Source organism: Polypterus senegalus, chromosome 2 (assembly GCF_016835505.1).
Source record: "Polypterus senegalus isolate Bchr_013 chromosome 2, ASM1683550v1, whole genome shotgun sequence".
Classification (NCBI taxonomy): Eukaryota; Metazoa; Chordata; class Cladistia; order Polypteriformes; family Polypteridae; genus Polypterus; species Polypterus senegalus.
In genome coordinates this window covers 268,685,232-268,700,012 of record NC_053155.1, presented here as the reverse complement: position 1 = coordinate 268,700,012, position 14,781 = coordinate 268,685,232, and the positions used below count along the sequence as shown (strand labels likewise).

At 38.6% G+C, this 14,781-nt stretch overlaps 1 protein-coding gene across 1 annotated transcript in view; it reads right to left on the bottom strand.

Moving 5' to 3' along the window:
• Window positions 1–14,781, bottom strand: part of LOC120523861 (myosin heavy chain, cardiac muscle isoform-like) — a 70,823-nt gene that overhangs the window by 34,544 nt on the left and 21,498 nt on the right. Inside the window, exons 13-20 of the mRNA XM_039745524.1 lie at window positions 13,897–14,014; window positions 13,425–13,548; window positions 11,727–11,863; window positions 7,653–7,908; window positions 5,797–6,039; window positions 4,733–4,909; window positions 3,736–3,881; window positions 3,558–3,648 (exon numbers count right to left, since the gene is read on the bottom strand). Of these exons, the coding sequence (XP_039601458.1) occupies window positions 3,558–3,648; window positions 3,736–3,881; window positions 4,733–4,909; window positions 5,797–6,039; window positions 7,653–7,908; window positions 11,727–11,863; window positions 13,425–13,548; window positions 13,897–14,014 (1,292 nt within the window). The remainder of the gene's footprint in view (window positions 1–3,557; window positions 3,649–3,735; window positions 3,882–4,732; window positions 4,910–5,796; window positions 6,040–7,652; window positions 7,909–11,726; window positions 11,864–13,424; window positions 13,549–13,896; window positions 14,015–14,781) is intronic.

Below are 14,781 nucleotides of genomic sequence, written 5' to 3'. Positions count from 1 at the left end.
TTGAACCACCAACCTCCCAGATGCCAGCACAGATTTGTGGACACAAATCAGACAAACAAGCACACAATAGCAATTATATCTATTTTCAATATAATCACAACAAGGCAATCTATATAATAAAAGCCCAGTGCGGTGTCCGTGTCCGTGTCCGGGTCCGCGTTCTTTTTGGCTGTATAGCCGCCCCGTAGTAAAGCCCCAGTCCGTCCCCTCTCAGAATTCCTGCTTACCCCCCTCCGTTCTTTCCCCTTTGCTTTTATTTTTCCTGTTCCCAAAAATCTTTTCAAAAGAAAAGTGAAGAAATAGACAGAGCGTCACATTAACGTCTTCTCCCCTCTGCCTATTAAATAATAAATGAAATGAAATAAAAAATCACGAAAGAAAAAGAAACCATAACCTACCCTTACAGTGTCCACCGCACTTCTGGCGTTACAGCCAAACACGTGGTGTATGCAGGTTATGAGGTGTGACGCTAATTAACGCCCGTACTACAACAGATTATATTGTTGATATACTATTAACTATTTACAGGGATCAACTCTTTTGGGGAAGTTCATAACAAAAAAAAAAAGCTTAAATTATAAATAAAATGTGCACTTGAGTATTTCGAGCCCCGCGTCTGAGTCAGATGGTTCCCCTGGTCACCAATTCGTGTGTTTAACTATGCCCACTATGCCTTTCCGTCTTGAGCTACCCATGTGCACTTGTACGGAGGAGACCTTACGGAACAATGCTGAAACGAAACGCAACTAAACCTGCTGCTGCGAGAGAGGACACATTACAGCGTGATCACGAAGCAAAGAGGCAAAGGCGTGACAGTCGCTCGCAAGAAACGGACACTCAGCATTCACACAGATTCGCTCAACGACGCGTCTCTGCCGCACAACGAAAGGCAACTGAAACCCCTACAGAGAGAGAAGACAGATTCGCCGTGATCGCGAAAGAAAGAGGCAAAAGAGTGCCAATGAGACACCCGACGAGAGGTCCTTACGATTGCAAAACAACCGTCATAGACAAAAAATCGAATGTGGTGCGATGAAGGACCCAGTTCATGACTGGCAGCCGCGTTTAAACAGGGAGTTCTTCAACTGTGGTCATCCAACGCACAGCGTAGCGCGCGCCAAGTCGCTAGTAAATAAATAAAAGGATTCATTATTGGTCTTAAATTAAATGAGTACTGCTGAACTTTGGCATACAACGGAGTCCTCATTTTTGTACAGTATATTAAAATGCAACTAATTTAAAATTGACACTGTTATTGTATTATGTAAATGTGAACTTTTCAAAGTTATGTGACAGATTTCTTAATTTTTGAAGCTAAATAAACTTTTACCTAGTCAACAAAAGTAAAAACGAAGCAAAAATGCTAACTCATATTTCCCAAAATATCAAGGAAGTAGAGTATGTGTTCATATTTATTCTTTGAAAAATGTGAAATCATTATTATTTCTTATAAGAAGCAGTCTTTCGAAACAAAAATCTGAAACCATGAGTTGAGTCCAGGACTTCCGTAACTGAGCAGTCTTTGAACAGAAGCACTAGAAGAGTCTGCTGTGTTGTATCATAAGAAGACATGCTGACATGAAATCGGTAGCATTCCACACTGGTTGCAGTTTCCAGATAAGCCTGGATTATGAAGTATGCACCTCATTTATTTCAGCAACAATTCTATTATAGATATGGTGGCTTTTTTGTACTATAGTTTAGAATCAATCCAGTGGGCATTGAGTTCTAAAAAAAAACTTTTATTTTATGCAGGCAAAATGTCTGCAGTACTATAAATGAACTGCAGCTACTTACAATGTCAGAAGTGTCATAATGGTACTTAGTGAATGTTTTTTTGTCAGGGACTTGCTTTGAAAAGTGATATCTGAAAGCAGTTGTGACCCTTCAGTTGATGCGGGCTGCAAGTCCTCCACAATATACAAAGACATATGTTTTTATAGAAGAGAAGGTGCAATAGTAACTATGTTTTGTTACTTTGTGACTGATGACAGCTGTCACACAGGTGTGCATGGAAGATGGTTTATGGGCTCAAATAATGTTAAGTCTCAGCTGGACCAGGGGTTGGCGCGGTCATCTGATCCATTCCCCTTTTGTCCCTCTGCAGAGCAGCCGAAGACCATGCCTCTCAATGTCGTCTCATCCACCCATCCCACTGATGACATCACTTCTAGCATCCATTGATGATGTCACGTCTGACACCCTCTGATGATGTTACCACAGGCATCCAGAACCCATGACATCACTTCCTGTTCCGGCCTCCCTGATCCCATCTCTTCCTGTTTTCTGTCATATTTATAGACCAGCCTCATTTTGTTAGTTCAGTTCTGTTTTGGACTCCTGGCTGTAAAGACGTGTTTTCTTTTGCTATCTGTTTTTCAAGTATACGAGGTGGCCATCCCCAAACCCTTTTTATGTCTGCTGCCCTCTCCTTTTTACACAGAATATAATATAACATTAAAGGAATTGTGACTGTTGGGTAATGTTGCTAATACTGTACATTGAGGAAATGAATATCAGTGCAGATTTTAAGTAGTTTCCTAAAGTGTTAATATTACTTTTCAAGTCAAGATAAGTGCAACATTGTAACTTGTTTTTCAAAAGGAGTACATTATGTTACTCATGACAGAAAAAGTAACATTATTGCGTAATGCATTATATTAGAAATGTATTACTCTCAACTCTGGAGGTAAGATACCAGTGTTAGTACAAGGCCCACATCTCATGCTTCTCTCCTATGCCATCCATCACAGTGCTGTAAAGACCACAATACATCTGTATTAAGGACCTAGCAGTGTATATGGCGTAGAGGTGAGCCTAAGACATTTTAAAAAATTATCTTTTTTTCCTGTTTGTCTATCTCTTTGCAAAATATCTAGACTAACTGCACTTAGATGGATTTTGCAATTCGACTACTATCAGACATTAGAGACATTAGACATTGGCTGCCATCATTAGAGCCAATCTGCTAGTTAAGGGCTGCCACCTTCCTCCTCTGTAAACACGTGTGCTGTGTATTGGCCTATAACCCAAAAGTAAGTCCATTTTTGGATTTGAACATGTTAAAGTATAAAAGGACAAACCATGCCATTAAATATAAGAAATACTTTACTATAAAGGCTAATTTCTTCAGCAAAGGAAAGACACCTGGACATTGTAAATGAAAGTCACTTCCTAATACATCTGGAGGAAAACCACAGCAACATAGTCACCAGAAGAATGTGCAAACTGTAAGCATTGATAATAACTAGTGATGGACAAAATTGAATTCACAGTGGAACTCAGTGTTTTGCATCACAAACAAATTTGCAATTGACAAAAGAAGAAAAGAGTTTAGTTCCAGACTTGAAGCATTTTCATGCATTAATTCAGCATATGTCTGCCTGTCTGTAGTATTAAAATAAAAATGTTAAGTGAAAAAAAGTCACCAGACTCATTTCCTGTCACGTGTAGGTATTTTGTTGCAACACTAATGTCTGGTAATAACCAAACTTGGATTTGAACCCAGTACTCTGGGGCTGTGCTAACCCTGGTACACAGTGTTTGAATTATCTCACCTGGAGCTCCTTGATTTTCTTCTGAAGCTGCCCCACTAAGGCCTGCTCATCTTCGATTTTTGAGTTGAGGTTGCTGATTTCAAATTCTTTTCTGAAAAAGTTTCAACAACATATTAAATTATATCTGCCTGGAAAAACTGAAGAAAAGAAAGAAAGGCAAATATTGGATTACTCTCACTTTTTGAGTTTTTCTTCCTGCTGCTGCTTGTCATTTTCAAGATCCATGATGCATTCTTGACTCAGTTTCAAGTCACCTTCAAGTTTGCGTTTGGCTCTTTCTAAATCGGTTCGTATTTTCTTTTCTTGATCAAGAGTACATTCCAACTAAAGAAAGAAACCAATAAAAAACTGGTCAGCTTTTTCACGTTTAGAACTTTCAAAAAGTTGAGATGATTATGAGAGAGAGAGAAAGAGAGGTTAGGAGCACACGCTGATACAGCGCATTGCTGTACCTACCACATAACAAACTAACTCATGATACCAGATTAGGACCTGAGTGCAGCTATGCAACAGGTGACACCTCACACAAGTTCAGATGGAGTGGAACAGTGTGAGGTTTTTTTATGGTGGCTGGAGTGCCAATTCTGCCACCAACCTCCCAGATTATTCCCTGCAGGTTGGAGGGCCTACGTTCAGGACTGGATTCATATTAATGTCATACCCAAGACGGAGCAATTATGGCTTGTCCATAAATTCACCTCTTCTATAAGCTTACAGTGACTCGTAAATGAAAATATTATTTAAAATAGAAGTGGAATTGCTAAATAACATGCATTTATTTATTTATTTTGATTCATCAGGGCTGCTTCTTCTATAACTGGGTCATAAGGAGCTAGAGGCCAACCCACCGCAGAACACACACAAACACGCCCACACACCAAGCACACACTAGGGCCAATTTAGAATCACCAATTCACCTAACCTGCATGTCTTTGGACTGTGGGAGGAAACCGGAGTGCCTGGAGGAAACCCACGCAGGCACGGGTAGAACATGCAAACTGCACGCAGGGAGGACCTGGGAAGCAAACCCGGGTCTCCTAACTGCGAGGCAGCAGCGCTACCACTGTGCCACCGTGCCGCCCTTGTTTGTTATCATTTAATAATATAAATTTCTGGAGTTTCAGGTGCTGCATTGCAAAGTAAAAACTCGGTGTACTCTTGGTATGGGAACTTACATCATCAACTTGCTGTTCAAGTTTGTCTTTCGCTTTTATAAGGGTATTCACTTTATCTTCTTCTGCCTGAAGATCATCAAGAATTTGTTGGTTTGCTTCCTGCAAAGTCTTCTTCTCTTTGGCCAGTTTGCCCACATTCTCATCGAGTGCAGCCAGTTCTTCAGTCAGATTCTTGACCTTGGTGGAAAGCACTGTGTGTTAATAAGTGAAGTTTACAGGGAGTGACATATAGAAGCTGATCTACGAATTCTACAGGTGACATCTTTTTGATGTTGAAAAGAGTGACAGTCTAACCAAAAGTTACCTAAAGTTTTAGTAATTTAAAAAAAATTACACAGATAGATAGCAGTAAGGGAAAAACACATTGTAAATACATTATAAATAAATTCTGCTGGGAGCTAAGCTTTGTCATAACAGTTAGATAAAAGCCTAATAATACCTTGCATATGTCAACTATACCCCACCAAGATAAGAATAAGAAATAGCATAATAGCATAAGAAAAGTCGATGCTCCTTAAGTCTCCAGCTTTTAATTTTTTAATGATTAAATGTGCTCAGTGCTATTAAGGCATTTCAGTGATCTTTAGCATTAGCTATTAAAAGTATTCACTCCATCCCATAGACGTTTTCAATTTTTTTTGTTATTATAAACCTTAATGGTACAAGGATATAAATTTGTTGTTATTATTTATCATAAAACTTGTTCTACATATCCTTCCAAGGTTGAATTTTACAGTACTATTTTAAACCTACTTATTGTATTTCTACCAATTTTGTTAACTTATCACCCTGATCTGATTTACTGTCTGTCTGCATACGCTCCCCTGGCACTGGTTGATTCAGAAAGTATTCAAACCCATTCACTTTTTGCACCAAATCATTTAAATTCATTTTCCCTCTTCAAACAACACTTAATACTACAAAATGACAAAGTGAACGCAGAATTTCAGAAATGTTTGCAAATTTGTTGTCTGCAAATCCTTGTTATTTGTGCACTGAAACACAAGCTTAACCCTTTTTAATGAAGTGAACAGACGTTAATAAGCCATTTCATTCAATGGTACCTTGTTTTCTGTGGCATGCTTTTCTTTCTCAACCTTAGCAAGCATCATCTCCATGTCATCAATGTCTCTTTTGAGTTCAGAGCATTCATCTTCTAGTTTTATTTTCTTGGCAGTGAGTTCTGAGTTCATTTCTTCCTCTTCTTCCAGACGCTCTGCAAATTCTTTCACTTTGGCTTCTAGCTGAATTTTCGACTTGATCAGCAAATCACATCTTTCTTCTGCATCTGCAAGGGTATCCTGTTCCTGTCAAAGAAATGTAAATATACAGGTAAAGAAGAATAAAGTGCCAGTAGGACTTCGGGTATAAACTTTTAATCACTCCTGGGGTCACTTCTAGTGTCGGAAGTGGCACTTCTTTGCTACAAGGACATTGTGGTATAGCTGTTTTGTGGCACAGCAATAGGTGACTAATTTTAAAATAAATAGTCACACCCCAAGAAAGTGCATTTCACTCTGCAGTTAATGGAGGTGCTGGCTGGCTGTGCCACATACATGTGCGGAGGGGACCAGATCAGGTAGGCGCCTCAATGATGCCTACTCGAACCTGCACCCAATTAAACAGTCAGGATAAAAAGAACCTGCACGGGACCAAAAGGTAATAAAAGGAAATAAAGACGAGGAGGGAAAAAGAAAATGAAAATGAAAGAGAGTTACAGAGGTTAATGGATGGAGAAAAGGGCAGGAACGAGAGACAGCTGGTGTAAAAGTGAACGAAGAAGGGAGATGGGAATGTGAACCCCAGGAGAGGAGCGTGTGGCCGACATTCGAGGGGGCAGAGGGTCAGTCCTGCTGAGCATAGGAGCCAGAGTGACTAACGTACTCTAAGAGACTGCCCCACAATGCCGAAGATGGAAGCAGGAGTCAGATGAGTGGAGGCTTCACAGTGGCCCATAGAGTGGGTGGCAGAGACACAAGCAGGTCTAAAGGTTGTCTGCACCTGTTGGTTGGCATTTCTCTGTGCTGAGAGATCCGAACAGGATAAGCCGGAGAGACGTCAATTTTAAAGGGATGAATCCTGGGCTTGTGAGATTTTAAAAGACTGCTTCCTACTTGTTTTAACCTCAGGTTTTAATGATATTTATTGGATGTTAACCCCCACATTCACTGTCTTATAATTGGATTATTTATTTATTGGAGTCTTTTGGAGCACTGCACTTTGAACACTGTCTTGTCTTGTCCTTGGTTTAAAAATTACAGCACTGTCACTTTATGCACCTACCCCTTGTCTGGATGTATGTGTCCTCATCTGCCTTGCGCTTCTTGGTTATGGATTCAACAGTGGTGGGTTCAAAAGGCTCCCAAAATAAGAGTAGGTGCAAAGAGCAAACCCACACCATCACAGACACTAAGCCAGGTCCTACCGTAGCACCCTCTGAATCATAGCACTCTAGAAGCCCCTAAATGCCAACTTTATTTAATAGCTGCTAGGCCACGCTGTCTTAGAAGGCCTATTATCTAATAAACTGGAGAATGATGATTAGTCAATCTTTCCAGATCTTATTCTTAAAAGAGCAGTGTGATCCCTGCTTTCCTGACTTGGTACTCCCTGTTTTTGGTCAAGCTTCAGTAGGGTTCATCTCTAGTGGTGACATTCTTTATGCAAAGGTATGTGACTGCATTAGGCCCTGTCTTTGTCCCATGCCTGTTTCATCCCTGGCATGCACTTGCTAAAAATAAAATAAGGCAAATGTTTAAGGTTCTCAAGAAAGTGCTTGGTGTGAAAACTGATGGGATGCAAAGGGAATTAAGTGATAAAACTACTTGCTGCAACACTTGACTGCTCCATCATAAAACAGAAAATCTGATTTTAATTTACTGAAGAAGATCTGAGAGAGTACTTATAAATATCAACTTACAGCCTGCAGCTGCAGAAGCAGGTCATTTTTCTCCTGTATTAGGGTCACTTGGCGCTCTTCGAGTTCCTTTCTTCTGAACTCTGATCTGTTCAATGTTTCCTTCAATTTCAGATTTTCCTCTTTCATAACTGATATCTCTCTCTCTGTGTCGCGTGTTTTCAGTAAGGGTTTGATCTTGAAGAACAGCTTCATCCAGGACCAATTCTTCACAGCCATAAAGGTTCGGATATTCCACTGAATGATCATCATAGCATCCCTTGGTAGGTTCAAGAAATTAAAAAAAGAATTTTTGAAATACAATATCAAAAAAATTGCAATAAAAGTCTAAAATATAAATTTGTAAAATAACTAACAAAACTGTTATCTCTGTGTTAAATTCCTATAATTTATGATTTTGATTGAAATGACCCAGGAATGTCTTGGGATCCTACAGTAGGAGTTGGCAAGTGTGGTTAAGGAAAAGAATGTAATGGCCTCACTGCTAAGACTGTCACTCCTGTGAACTGGTTTTGGATAAGCGGTGGAAATGAATGAATTCAATAGTATAGGAAGTTATTAGTGAAAGCATTTGTTCCTTTTCTTACAAGGTGCCACAGGCCAGATGAAGTTGGGGTTAGCGTTCAGATTGTTAAGATTGTTATGACAGAAGCAAGGTCATTAACTGGAGTCCACCCCTTCTGTCACAACACAGCTAATTCAAAACTTACAGTATCATATCATTTAATTATAACCACACTAAAAAATATCTTCAATTGAATGTCAGAATCACTCAATTGCATTCTTCTTGATTTCTGTATTAACTCTAAACATTTAACTCTTTCACTTTGCATTTTAGATTGTGACATACATTTTCATTTTCTGTAGTGGGCATTCAAAGCACTGTTCCATGAAAAAAAGAGTGTGATTTCTCTTGCAAATCAGAGATTTGAAAACACTGAACTGTTATCCTTTTGCTTGAAAAGAAAGCTAAGTTTGTAACCTGAATTTGTCAACAAAAGCCTTTTAAAGTTTTAAAAAGGTGTCTTTACTTTTTTAAGTACACACAGAGTCTTAGTGCACTGTCATAAACTGATGCATGCACAGCAATGGAAGAAAAGAAAGTGACTTTGTAATCCAAAATGTAAGACTGTGACAACAGAAGAACAGAAACAAAAATTAAAAATAAAAATAATTTTTAAAAAAAGAAAATTTTAAAAATGTGTCCCAAAAGGCATAATAATGCATTTAATTGCAGCAAACCCAGACACATTGTGATCTTTATAACAACTTCCGTACCCCTTAATTGGATTACAGCACGTATCCTTTCAATGACATAAATATTTGAAGCATTTCAAGATGACAGTTGTACCTGACATAAATAAGGCTTGACTATAGTCGTACATGCCACTCAGATACATCATTTGTCTCTTCCATGTTTTGATCATATTTGCTTCAGAAACTTCTGAAAGACAGCACCTGAGCCTCGAGTGATGAATTATCCTACCTAACAGCTGAAATCTTCTGGAGGTGACTAGAAAGCCTTCAGTGGTCAGGAATCAGCTCATTATTTATTAAGTTGTCTTTTCTTGTTACTTTAAATCTTCTTAAATCTTCTGTTAAATATGGTTTTAAAATAATCCTAACATTATCACATTTTAAACTGTTATTGCAATGTTCTCTGCTTCTTTACAATAATGTCACTGGTAGATAATAAAGAGTTCTTATTATCCTGCTTTTTATTTATTTAATGCTTATGATTCTTCTTTCAAATGAGTTGACTAATATTTAGTGGGAAACTTTACTGAAAATGTTTCTTGAATATAAAACTTGTGTATATATTTCAAAGGGGACTTCCTTTATATGCCTCATAACAAATAGCACTAAAAAGTCAAAACTTTGCAAAAATTATTCAGGATAATCAAGGAAACAATAATGAAATACAGAACATGAAATTATTAAATGAACAAAAGGAAAACCAATCTGCTGACTGAGCCTGATTGTGAAGGTTTCACTCCTCATCAAGTAGATGCTATGTTTCAGACATGATTGTGTCTATTACATGTAGGAAGTAAAATGTTACAACTAAATACACAATAGGAGGTCTGAAACTTTAAATTACTGTTCATTTTATTTCTAAATCATTTTTTGTATTTATAAAGATACTTAATTTACCCTGTTCTTCCTAGCCAAAGTTTCTGTCTGGCATTTTTATGTATTTTGGTGGTATATTTTTGAATATTAAAGAAGTATTTTGGAAGCCAGAGTTCTTTTAGCCCTGGTAGGCCAAAGCCGGATTGTGGAGTATGGGGCAGGCTGCCTTGGGTAGGTCTTGTTTGTAAAATTTTTTTAGAAGCTATTTTCATTATAGAAGTACACTAAATTCTATAATTGTTGTTTTTTTTAATTAAATTATGTTTCATATGGGCCAAAAATGATCTTGGCGTCATTTCTAGGTTTTTAATACCTATCGAATTGATTCCTGCCATTGTGACAGACGCTTCAGTTATATATACTTAAATAAATATACTTCATGCCTTTTCCAATGCCATTTTTGCTTTGACTATGCAGCTGCTTTGGGGGATTTGTGTCACCTGTTTTCCTGATGATAAATCCCTTGATGCAGATGTTCAGCAGTGACATCATCAGTATGATCATTGTCACAGACGGCCGGGGTCCTTGCCTGGCTGGGACGCATCTTCTCTGGGAGGACCGGGGAAGCAAGCCTGATCAGAACAGTACCTCCCCCGGAATGCTAGATAGCAGCCCCCCGGGTTGCAACGGTACCTAGAACTCCTGCAGGGCTTCATGGGAGTTAGAGTTTGGTGCAGCCCTCTTTGGATCCATGAGCGCCACCAGGGGGTGCTGCAGTTGCTGCTGATCCCTGGAAAGCAGCTTTTCCACCACACCTGGAAGTGCTGCTGGAAATAGGTTATCAAACACCTGGAGAACTTCCGGGTGGGTTATAAAAGGAGCCATCAGCCACCACCCTGGGAGCCAGAGTTGGGAGGAGGGAGAAGAAGCTTGCCGAGTCGGAGTGGAGGAGAGAGAAAAGAGAGGACAAAGTAAAGTATTGTGTTTCGTGCTTGGACTGTGTTGTGGGCTCGTGTGAAAGGGGAAGACGTTCCACATGATTGAAGAATAAATAAAGAACATTTGTGTTATTATGTGTGCCTCCTGCGTCTGTCTGTGTCGGGTTAAGTGCTGGTATAGCGCCAGCTACTGTCATACCATTTAAAGTTGGTTTTGACAACTCTTTTTTTGACTCTCTGACCTTTATTTGCTTTTGACTCCACTCTTTCTCCTGAATTTCACTCAACTATTTTTCTGGTCTTACTGCCTTTAATAATCATAATAATACCAAAAAAATGATTAAAAAATAATACTCTTCTGTTCAGCTTTCAGATACTCCTTCTCTCTCTTTCTCTCCCTCTTCACTCTACTCACACTAAATGCGTCCAACAGTCAGGCACTGGCCTAATCTTTCATAACTACTCCAAGTTCAGTTGGGCACTGATAGGGAGTAGTGTTTATGAAGTTCAGATGTCTACATACTTTTGTTGTCAGGAAAGACCTCAGAAAATACCTGGGTCCATTCTCCAGAGTTCTCTTTGTCATCCTTAACTATCGCTGCATCTTAAAGACACAATATACAATTAAAGGACCAGGCACGCTTGATGGTGCAAATACTGCATGTCTTTCAAAACATGCAGCAGAATCCATTTGTTCCACAAAGGAGCTCTCTGATGCCACCCAGCAGTTTTGGGGCAACTCTACCCATCTTCAGACCATCACCTATGACCCCTCTTGTGCATTAGCGCCTGCATTATAATTACTGTTCGATTAATATGTATACTGCATCCTGATGGCTACCTATCTACAATGGCACCCGAAGAGTTTCTACAATTTTCAGTGTGGATTCCTTTTTCACAATATGGACTTTACTGGCCCCATCTCTCGCTGAATTCCTGTCTTGTGCCTCTTTCATCCTTAAGTCATCTTACCAACTGGGAAATCCATCCCTCTGTTTTATAATAGTTTTAAGACCTAGGGAAGGTGTTTTTGGGAGCAGATTTTTTCTTACAGTTTGACCGCTACCTTGTTACAAAAAACTTATTGAATTCCATTCGCATCAGCTTTCCTCTTGCTCGGGACTGAATCATGGTCAGGATCTTGGCCAGCCGCTCATCTCGCATCTCTTCCAGTTGGCCAAGAAGTCCAGTCTTGAAAAAGACCTTCAATGGAAGATGTAAGTGTAAGAATACACAGGACAGCAATAAAATTCAGCTGTCATTTTAATGGCCAGGTGTTTTATTCTGGATTGTGTGGCAAGAGATAAAAAATACAAATCACATATTATTAGGTTAATAAATCTGTTATCATCAGCTGCATGAATGCTGTTAATTTAGTCAGTAATTCTGACTACACAGGAGACATTTTTGTTGTTTATGTTATGTTTTCATGCAATTTTTAAATGACTCAAGTGAACAACAAGAAATATTTAAAAATGGTTAAACAAAAGGATGTGTGTACTGTGCAATGGTAACTTGTGTGACAGCATAATTCCTAAAAAAAAGATCGTCAAACAGTCAAATATACATAACATATACTTTATTAAAATAACAAACACAAATAAAAACCATGATACTTATTTACCATTCAGAACAATGAACAAAAGCAGATTCACTCTAGAGTCTAGAGTCTTTCTGTCCTTCATTTTTGTCAGTCGATCGTATGTCCTCTTGACGCTACATTAAATTGGCTACTGGATGGGGTCACCCTTGGAGTCCCCTGACAAGCTGACCCTGTTCCTAACATGGCTTCAAGACCTTTTCACCTTTCTCATATTTCCCTTTTTCTCATCCTTCATTCACCCTCCCTCAATTCTGAATACCTGTTGCCCAGGACGTTTAAAATAATGAAAAATTTTGAGCACCCAATATTTGACATTCCAAATGATTATTCTTCTGTGGTCTTGGCTATACAAATAAGGCCAGGGTGACCACATATGGCCATCTGGCCTCAAAATCTTTTTTATTGACGTGCAGACCTCACTCCTGGTCCAACCAGATGCTTAATCTTTGAGCTTCAGCTACATAATTAGGTTCAGACTTAACTTAAACATTGTATAACTATAGAATAAGCTAAACAACACTGAACATTTTAACACTTACTCAGTATAATGTTGCTGTGTTTTCGTGGATTGGTTTTGTATCAAAGTAATACAGTGTAATATGTGTTTCAACAAGCCACTTGGGTATTCAGTCAGCACATAATTGTGATTTTTTTTTAGGCCTCAGCCATCTCTATCATAATACAGTAAGTTGATGCTTTTCTGAAGCTCTCATATGCCATTAAATATTAAATGTGTTACTGGACCTTGGTAAGCAGATTAGAGGATGATGTTCAGTCCTGCAACAGAGAAAAAATATCTATCCATGCATTATCCAACCCGCTATATCCTAACTACAGGGTCACAGGGGACTGCCAGAGCCAATCCCAGCCAACACAGGGCGCAAGGCAGGAAACAAACCCCGGGCAGGGCGCCAGCCCACCGCAGGAAAAAATATCTAATCTGCCATTTTGAGTGTAGATGTTAAATGTGTACTTATTTAGGCCAACTAAAACTGACACTGATAAAAGCTTGCTAATCTTGTCAAGAAGTGTGGATGACATCTTTCTAGCACTATAAAAACATATTGATTATATACTTACTGATTACACAGATTATTGTTCTTTAAAATGATACAAACTCTAAACTTTTTTAAGAATAACTATATTAGGAAACAGGCTAACCTTAGTAAATCCAAAACGGTATTGTGTATGGTCAACATCCAAAGATTCCAGTAGTTTTTCAGCTGCCTTTCTGCTGTCCATAAATTTATCTTCTGGAATAGCATTTGGATTAAGGATGCGGTACCTGAATCACAGACAATCAACAATTAAAGACAGAACTGTGGCTGCACAGCAACTAAAAAAGAATATTCAATTATTTACACATAATTTTTTCAAAATTTCATCTCAACTGCCAACCTAACTAGCTTATCTTCAGCAAGTCAGTTAATCTTCAAGTGCTCTGTGTACCAGACAACAATCTGACACTCTAGTCAAAGCAGCTCTGTAACAACTAGTCCTACCCTAGTCTACAAGACAATCTGATGATTCCCCATAGATGTCTGTGTTTATAATAAATGAAAACATTATAGTTATTGACAAAATAAACTATTCTCCTAGTCAACGACTCATTAAATAAAGTATGTCTTTAAACCTTTGTCTGAAGTCAGCATACAAGATGCGGTTTGGAAATCCTTTTCTGCAGATTCGGATTCCCTCCAGTACACCATTGCACCGCAGTTGATGGAGTACCAGTATAGGATCCATAACACCTGAAATAAAAGTCAGTTATATTTTAAGAAAGTGCTGATCATTTTGCAATAATGATTACATTGTATTTAATACCATTATCTAAGAAGCACATATGACATTTTTAAGCCTTAATAGGGCCATTCCTACATAGGCCATAACTTAGAACTACCATAAAAACACCCATAACTTGCAGAGATGTATACTTAGAATTTCATAATGATGAGTTGGGGAACTGAGTTAAAGATCAATTTAGCCCACAGGAGAGTTTAACTAATCCTTTAAGCCTTTTTTTAATCCTTTATCAATTATCTGTCCTGTCTCCCTACTGTATATTTATGCATCCGTTTTACCTTACTACTGTGTCTCCGGAGTAGCTACCCTGCTTTCCCCATATTTTCTCCAGGAGGAATGTTGTAATCAAAAATGAAAAATAACTATTTGATATTGTGATTTCTGAGACTACCTATGGACTAAGGACAGTTCTTTCAGGCAGGGACTGTTAAGTGGTTAGAGCAGACGCACTGTTCATAGGTAATGAAGGAATGTGTTATATTGAAGTCTTAAAGGCCTAATCTATACATAGCATATACAGTACAAATAGCTTATTTAGTAGTTAGCCACACCTGACAACACAAATAGCTCACTGAATATACTTAAAGTATGGCTATTTAAGGCCTCTCAAGATGCCTTAATCCAGAGGTCTGTTGGTGCAAATGTGACAACAAGTCTGTGCAAAGAAGAACCATGACCCTGCTCCACTAAAAGAAGGAACCACAGTCGTCAATGA